General features: G+C 39.1%; 1 protein-coding gene across 1 annotated transcript in view; it reads left to right on the forward strand.

Annotated features, from left to right (window-relative positions):
- Positions 1-9,294, forward strand: part of LOC101344022 (ATP-binding cassette sub-family A member 3-like) — a 139,319-nt gene that overhangs the window by 124,222 nt on the left and 5,803 nt on the right. Inside the window, 3 exon segments of the mRNA XM_023728327.1 lie at positions 4,184-4,371; positions 5,009-5,179; positions 5,538-5,728. Coding sequence (XP_023584095.1) covers positions 4,184-4,371; positions 5,009-5,179; positions 5,538-5,728 — 550 coding nt within the window.

Below are 9,294 nucleotides of genomic sequence, written 5' to 3' on the forward strand. Positions count from 1 at the left end.
TGTTGGTTCGCTTGATATTGTCTCATAATTCTACTGAAATGTGCTCAGCATTTTTGAGCCTTCTTCCTTGTTGTTCCTCCGCCTCCCTAATTTCAACTACTTTATCCTCTATTTCTCTGATTCTTTCTTCTGCCTGATCAAATCTGTTGTTGAATCCTTCCATTGTGTTTCTCTTTTCAGTTATTGTCTCTTTCAGTTCTAGTATTACTGTATGGTTTCTTTTTAGAGTGTCTACTTCTATTTGTAATTGCTCATTTTGTTCTTGCATTGTTTTCCTGATTTCTTTGTCTATATTTTCCTTTAGTTCTTTGAGTATGTTTAATATTGTATTATATTATTTCATTCATTTCATTATTTGGGCTTCCATAGATGTGATTCCACTCCCTTTGTTTTGTTCATTTGGATGGGCCATTGTTTCCATTTTCTGTGTGTGTCTTGTGATTTTTGTTGTTGTTGCAGTTAGGACAATAGAAATTTACAGATATTAACTTTCTCAGTTCTCAGTATTCAGTGTTTTTAACAGCAGTACTTTCCGTTATAAACTCTTAAGCAGGCAGAACCTTCAGATCTTGCTTACCATTTCCTCTCCCTCTCTGGGATAGCTACTTCTCCCTCTGTTTTAAATAGGATTCGGAAATTTCAGGTTGTGGTTTCCAACTTCCATTGTGTCACAAACACAACAGAGAACACACACTAATCACTGTCGACCAGAGGGCACAGCCAGCAGGAGGGAGAACTCACATTAATCAATCTGTCCACTGCAGGCACAGTCTTCTTTCTTAGGGTATTGCTCCCTCCTCTGCTCTGTTTTCATGACCATGTTTTCAGTCTGGAAGCCCACACCAAATTAACCCTCTGCGGCTCTGGGTTTTGCCCTCAGTTCTTGCCTGTGGCTTCCTACCTTGCTCTGCTGGGGTTCACTTATATTTGAGCTGTCAATCAGGAGAAGCACAGGCTGACTTTCCTCTGCATCAGGAGGGGGAGGGATAGGCACTCACAAAAATGGACCCCCAGGGAGATCTGTCTTGTTGATTTCAGAGCCAATTCCTGTCTTACTGATTTCAGCACCTGAGTTCAGAGCCTTTCCCTTTCACAGGCTGGCAGTATGTGGGCTGGGGGAATGGGCTTCACTTAAGGTGTCTGCTTTCATGGTTCACAGCTGCTCAGTTAACAGACCTTGGTGCCTTCCAGAGGGGAAGGGGCAGGCAAACCCAAATGGACCCCCAGGGATATCTCTCTTGTTGACTTCAGAGCTTTAGCTAGGGTGCTTTCCCTGTGCACAGGCAGGCAGCGTGTTGTCTGTGGGAGCAGGTTTCACTTCAGGGGGGCTTTTGTAGCTGTAGCAGTTTGCAGCAGCTGACAGTCTGCAGTATCAGGAGGTGGAGGGGCAGGCACATTCCTAACAGACCCCCAGAGAGGTCTGCCTTGTTGATTTCAGAAGTGAAGCTTGGGGCCTTTCCCTTTGCAAAGGCAGGGAGTGTCTTGGCTAGGAGAGCAGACTCTTTGTGGGGGCTCTTTCTATAGTTCTCAGCAGCCCGCATGACTGGGGGTGGGGGACAGTGGGAGAAGCCATGTTACTAGGTGTTCCTACCATGTGCAGTTCATCATTGACACATTTGACTCATTGACTAGTGTCCATCTGGAGTTCCCCGCTGCTCTCCTCTGCTCACCAGAGTCCCTCAGGGCCAAACACAGTTTTCTTGTTGTATTTCTTAGGATACATGTGAGGGAGAGTTGGAAGCTAGGCCTACTTATGGAAATGTTCTCTCCTTGTGCTTTTTATTCCTTGCCTTACTGCACTGGTTAGAACCTCTACTCAGCATTGTGTAGAAACAGCAATTGCAGACACCTCTCTTCTCAGTCTCAGGGGGAAACTTTTTTCTTATTCAGATTTTATTTTTCTAAAAAGGCCTTCCTTTCACCCTCACTTCTGAAAGATATTTTCATTGTGTTTAGAGTTTGAGGATTGCAATTATTTTCTTTTAGCACATTTAAGATATTGTTACACTATCCTCTAGCTTTCATTACTGCTCTTGAGAAGTCAGCAATCAGTCTGACACTCATTTATAATCTTTCTTTTCTCTGTGGGTACTTTTAAAACTTCCTCTTTGTTTTTCATAAGCTTCAATACGAAGTATTTATGTATGGATCTTAAAAAAAAGTTATCTTGCTTGGAATTTGTTGACATTCTTGAATTTAACAGTTGGTATCTTTAATTTGGACCAATAAACACCATCAGGATAAATGGTGAAGATGGTGAATAAATGATTTTATTCTATGGAAGCAGCAGTCAAGAAATCAAATAACATATTGCATTTGGCAGATCTGCTGCAAAAGACCTCCTTAAAGTGCCAAAAAGCAAAGATGTTACTTTGATGACTAAGGTGTGCCTGACCCAAGCCAGTATTTTCAGTCACCTCATATGCATGCAATAGCTGGAAAATGAAAAAGGAAGACAGAAGAAGAATTGACGAATTCGCATTGTGGTGTTGGCAAAGAATATTCAATATACAGTGGATTGCCAGAAGAATGAACAAATCATTCTTGGAAGAAGTACAGCTAGAATGCTTTTAGAAGCAACCATGGCAAGACTTCATCTTGCTTACTTTGGACATTTCATCAGGAAAGACCAATCACTACAAAAGGACATCATGTTTGGTAAAGTAGAGGGTCAGGGAAAAAGAGGAAAACCCTCAATGAGATGGATTAACACAATAGCTGCAACAATGGGCTCAAAAATAGCTATGATTGTGAGGATGGTCTGGAACCAGGCAGTTGTTTATCATGTTATATACATAAGGTCACTGTGAGTCAAAGCTGACTAGATAGCAGCTTCCTTCCTCCTCCCTCCCTCCCTTCCTTCCTTTCTGCCTCCAATTATCCGTATGTTATATTTCTCTGTTTATTAAACTTATCTTTCAATATCACTTTCATAGTTTCTGTCTTTATTCTTTGTGCTGAATTCTAGGTACTTTCTTTTGATGTATTCCAACTTAAATATTATTTCTTTCATTGTGACCAATCTGTTGTCAAACCCACTAACAGAGTTTGTAACGTAACATGGTTTTTTAAATTTTTAGATGCTATATTTGATTCATTTCCAAAACTTCTAGTCTAGGTGACTGTTTATACTTTCCACTTTCATGAAGATATTTTTAAGATTTTAAAATTTATTTAAAAACAGTAAGCATATGTTCTGCTAATTTCAAAACTGAACTAATTACAAATTTGTTTCTGATAAGTATTGTTTCTGCCAGTGTCATTCGTGGTGTCTTGTTCACTTGGTTATCTCTGCATGAAGCTCACTTCCTTCAGGATGTACCAATGGCCAAACTTGTTCTTGAGGTGCTGAGGGCTGCCCAAGCACATCAATTTCCCCTTCACCATAATGGCCAGCCTGGTACAAAGGACTTCACATTCCTCCATACTGGCAAAACAAGATACCAGAACAATGTAAGGCTACAAGTTCTCCTTTATAGGACATTCTGTAGTTCAAACAGTGCAAGGATTCTGTGACTCTCTCTAAATGAAATTGGGCCAATTTTTTTAGAGATATTCTCACAATCCATACGTTTTCCTTCACAAAAATTATATGTGAGAAGAATTTGATACCTCGGATAGAGGGGATTTAAGTTCCTTCGTCAAGAGTCTAAGGACATGAACAGTTAGGGATTACTGTAAATTAATTAATTTAATTACATTCATAACATTTTATTTTACTACCTATGTGCATTGGAATGCAAACCTATAGAAGGTTTGGGCTAATTGCCAAAGCAACACTCCCTGCAGTTTCTTGGAAGTGAAGACAGGGAAAGGCTTTGCTTCTGGTTCTGCATTACTGTGAAACAAGGCCTACACATAAAAAAAAAAAAAAAATCCATGGAGTTCCTGATTAATAAGGAAAGCATCTCGTATTACAGTCTTCCAAATTGAGAGGGTCTGGGATTTTCATTTCTACCTTCTTCATCCCTAAGATCATCGAAATTGAATTAGAAAAAACTATTATTCCAATTTACTACAATAAGCTTCATTGGCTGAAATTTTGTAGCTATTAGGAAAGAAAAAAAATTTGGTGGGACTCTTAGACATGTGACCTGGAAGAATTCAGGTCTTTTATCTCATCCATGGATGCTCAGTGGGATAAATGACTTGGGTCCTTACTTAACGCAGTTCTCCTAATCAGGTGAGGTCAAGAATTGGCTATTGTCCTCAGACTGATGCCTTGCTGGAGTACATGACTGGTCGGGAAATAATGATCATGTATGCCAGGATATGGGGAGTCGCTGAGCCCCAGATTCACCTGTATGTGAACAACTGGTTGAACTTACTACATCTGGAGCCCCATGCTGACAAGCTTATCTACACATACAGGTGAGGCATTATGCTGCTGCTCTTTTAGTTGCTGCTGCTAATGTTGAGGTGCCTCCCTATGTTCCTGATGTTTGAAACAAATGCCCACAGTGCTATCTAAGCCCTTCTGTCACAGTTTGCTAATTGTGAAATTGTCTAGTGCCTTTCTAGGTTTCAGATAAGGCAGATCAATATAGTTTCATGTTTTCCCTTTGCAGAGATGAAACTCAAAATCCTAGTTCTCTTTGAACTGTAGTCTTTGAACTTCAAAAGGAAGCATCTTCCTAGTCTCCCTATGGTTATTTGTCTCCCGAGTAAGGAGAACTGTGAGGGTCTTTGAATTATGGTAGTTTTTATGTACCTGGGAAACCTATGGTACCTTAAGAAGTAGTAAATAAATGTCACTGATTATACTGCTGAAATCAGTTACATAAACATAAGTCACTCCTCTACATTACATATGAAAGTTAATTGATAGATACACTTTTTTTGGGCCTGCTACTTTGTTAAAGTTACATCTAATCAGCATCATGGATGTCCATATTAAGTGTTTTCTGGGACTCTCAGCATTTTAGATGATTGTGCTAATTCTTTCTTGTAAATAACTAATTTGTATAGTCTTCTCTTTCCCACTTTTTCCCCTTCCTTGACCATGAAGTGGAGGAAACAAACGTAGACTGAGTACTGCTATTGCCTTAATGGGACAGTCCTCGGTCGTCTTCCTGGATGAACCATCAACTGGCATGGACCCAGTAGTTCGGCGCCAGCTCTGGAATCTAATAACACAGATATGTGAATCTGGCAAAGCCATCATCGTAACCTCCCACAGGTGCGGCTCATTTGGGAGGCTTGGTTGAGGGTTGGCAGGAATGTTGGACAGTGAAACTTGCATAAGTATGTTGAGTTCCTCATTAATCCCAATGAGTGAACAGCCAAGAATCCTCATTGAGTTAAATAATTAAGGATGGGAAGAGGGCAAGAAGTTCAGGAAATGTTCCTTTTGAGGATTTGGTCCTCTAATACTTTGCATTATGAAAACTTCCCACATCCCAGCTATAAGCCTAATGATGGGCAAATGCAACTTCCCATTGCAGAGAGTCACAGAATCCTTGCACTGTTTGAACTACAGAATGTCCTATAAAGAACAACTTGTAGCCTTACATTGTTCTGGTATCTTGTTTTGCCAGTATGGAGGAATGTGAAGTCCTTTGTACCAGGCTGGCCATTATGGTGAAGGGGAAATTGATGTGCTTGGGCAGCCCTCAGCACCTCAAGAACAAGTTTGGCCATTTGTACATCCTGAAGGTCAAGGTCAAGCCTGATACACATAAGGATAAATTAGACGATTTAAAAAATTTTATCTCAACGACCTTCCCAGGTAAATGAAGTTGCGCCAATTTTTTTAGAGATATGTTAAATAATAATTGTTTTTCTCACAATCCATACGTTTTATGTCTTCAGTAAGTGTTTCCTGTGAGTTATTGATATTTACAGATCTTCATACTGAATTCCTTTTGGGATGCTTGTTCCTCTGTACGTCTTTGGCCTGGCTGTGCTAAGAAGTTTCACAAAAAGCAAAGGAGCTCACCAAGTTCTTGCATCAACTAGCAAGGCAGTTGTAGATTTGTGCTGTCCATAGGAATTATATACCTAAAGTCATATTTTTTAGCATAATTTTCAATTATTTGTACATATTATCCATGCAAAGTTTTCAGGGTTTTTTCCCTTACACTAAAAGCATGTAACTCTGGTCGTTTGCTGTCTGAATCAGGATATGGTTTTGAAATGCAAACGAGAACCACTAAGTTTCTTCCTCTTCTTTCTAGCATAGTCCTGCTTTTGCATTCTAAATTTGATAAGCACCTCTATGCCTACATGGTGCAGTACCACAGATAGCAACTATTTCTTTCTGTCCCTTACCTCTCTTTCCTAAACATAAAGCAGGGGCATGACAACACTTTTTATTATTCTAATTTGTCATCTTAATTTCCACTTTGTTAGGCTGAGCAAAGTATCACAGAAATTTCACATTGTGTGTCAGGCTAAGGAGCTGGAACTTTATCTTCTAGGGAATGGAAAATAGCATGATTGATTACACAGTAGGATTGGAGAGCAGAAAATAGAAAAGAAATGGATGGGAGAGCAGATGTGGAGGAGCAGATGTGAGGGAGAGATAATGATTATGATTTGCCTATGACACATGCAGATGACTGTGTCCATTAAGAAGTTGACTGTTCGCTTGTCCAGTCACCTGGCAAATATTTTTCAGTACTTATTGTATCAAAGTTCTACTTGATATGGTGCCTAAATCACCATAAAGAGAGGCCATGACCAAAAAATCTCCTTTACTGCGAGCTGTCCTAGAAGCTTACTGTACTTAAAGGATGGACTCTGAACACTGACCAGAGACCTATCCTCAGGGATGCAGACACAACTGCTTTAATAGGAATGTGGGTTTGATACAACATTCCTAACTGTAGGGGGTAGTTGCCCAGTCCTTCCTCACATTATTCTTGAACAAATACCTGTTCAAATATGACAAAATTTAAAAGAAACTTACGTGGGACCGATACATTAGTATTAACTTTTTAAAAATACAAAATAAATATTACAAAGGACAGATGGCATACACACTTCAAAAGAGACTTAACCACAGGACTCTGAGAATATTTAGGGTAAATAATTCTATACCATTTCAAAGAAATTTAAGCGACCATATTCTTTAGAAAAAATACACAAGTCAGATGACTTTACTTCTGCAGTATGGAAGATTACATATTCTAAAAAACACTCCTGGTAAAATAAAACTAGAATGTAGTAAAATTGAAATAAAAATATTTTAATGCAATAACTGACTATATAACTTTATTAGCTTTACAGCTGTAGTGCTCCTTTCTCAGAAACAAACATGAGAAAATTCTTTAACAACCAATAAAGAAAAAAGGAAAAAAAAGAAAAAGAATATAAAAGAATGGAAACAGTGAGCTAAAACATGAGAGCAAGAAAAAAAAAATCCAAATCCTGGATTTTAACAATAGATTATCTAATACAATAACAAAAGCACAAACAGCAAAAAAAACAAAAACAACAACAACAAAAAAACTCATTGCCGTCGAGTTGATTCTGACTCATAGCAACCCTATAGGACAGAGTAGAATTGCCCCATACGGTTTTCAAGGAGCACCTGGTGGGTTCGAACTGCCAACCTTTTGATTAGCAGCTGTAGCTCTTAACGACTATACCACCAGGGTTTCCAAAACCAAACCCATTGCCGTTGAGTCAATCCCGACTCATAGAGGCCCTACAGGACAGAACAGGACTGCCTCACATGGTTTCCAAGGTGCGGCTGGTGGATTTGAACTGCCGACCTTTTGATTAGCAGCCAAGCTGTTAACCACTACACCACCAGGGCTCATAACAGCAAAAGACAAAATAAATAAATGGGCCCTCATAAAAATTTAAAAACTTCTGTTCATCAAAAAACTACCAAAAAAGTGAAAAGACAAACTACCGACTAGGAGAATATCCTTGGAAACCATATATCCAGTAAGAATCTAATAACCGAAAATATATATAAAACTTTGATAACCTAACAACAAAAAGACAAATAACCCAATCATAAAATGGGCAAAGGACTTGAATAGACATTTCACCAAAAAGGACATTCAAATGGCACATTCAAACACATAAAAAGATGCTCTGCCATCATTAGCCATTGGAGAGATGCAAATCAAAACCACAGTGAGATACTATTTTGCTCCCACTAGGATGGCTAAGATAAAAAAGAAAAACAAAATAACAAATGTTGGTGAGGATATGGGGAAATTGGAACCCTTATCCATTGCTGGTGGGAATGCAAAATGGTACAGCTGTTGTGGAAAACAGTATGGCAATTCCTCAAAAAACTAAAAATAGAACTACCGTATGACCCAGCAATTCCACTCCTAGGTATATACCCAAAAGACTTGAAAGCAGAGACTCAAACAGAGACTTGTACACCAATGTTCATTGCAGCACTATTCACAGTAGCCAAAAAGTAGAAACAACCTAAATGCCCATCAACAGATGATTGGATAAACAAAATGTGGTACATACATAAAATGGAATACTACTTAGCCAACAGAAAAAATGAAATCTTGATATATGCTACAATATAGATGTAACTTGAAGACACAGTAAGTGAAATAAGTCAGTCACAGAAGGACAAATATTGTATGACTTATATAAGAAGAAAAGAAAAGGCAAATGTACAGGAACCAAAGTTTATTAGTGGTTACCAGGGGAGGGAGGGAGGGGGAAAGAGGGTTAACCAAGATGGAAAAATCACATTGATTAAGTGAAGGGTTGAACAGCCAACTATTTTAATTGCTGTCAATAAGTTGTATGCATGTAAAAATTTGAACTGGCAAAAGTTGTGTGGTAGATATATTTACAACGAAGACAAAAGAAAAAAAAAACTGGCTAAAACTGGCTGCTGAGGCTGCTTATGTACAAGCTAGGGCCTCAAACCAGTACAGTCATGGCTGACGAAGCAGAACTGGAACAGACCCAAATTTTTAAAATTTGGGTGAGGCAGAACAATAATGGGAATGGGAAAAGTTACGGATTGAAGCCCTGGAATGGGAGACTCGGAAGAGGCATAGTGAGCCCTTTCAGGAGCCTGATGTGGGAGACTGGATTATTGCTAGGACTGTGGAGAGCGACACACGTTAAAAGTTGGCGTGGTCAGCTGCCATCTTTGAGCGGGGCACCGCTGTTTGACTCTGCCAGTGAAGAGATTTGGTTGCTATGCATTGTGCACACTGCCCTTGTTTTCATTTTTTATTGATATAATTAAACGAAGTTTACATTTCAAGTTAGTCTCCCACACAGAATTTTTTTTTTTAACATACATTGTTATGCGACCCCAACCGCTCACCCCATTCTGCGACAGCACACTCCTCC

This window comes from Trichechus manatus, unplaced genomic scaffold (assembly GCF_000243295.1).
Source record: "Trichechus manatus latirostris isolate Lorelei unplaced genomic scaffold, TriManLat1.0 scaffold00024, whole genome shotgun sequence".
Lineage (NCBI taxonomy): Eukaryota > Metazoa > Chordata > Mammalia > Sirenia > Trichechidae > Trichechus > Trichechus manatus.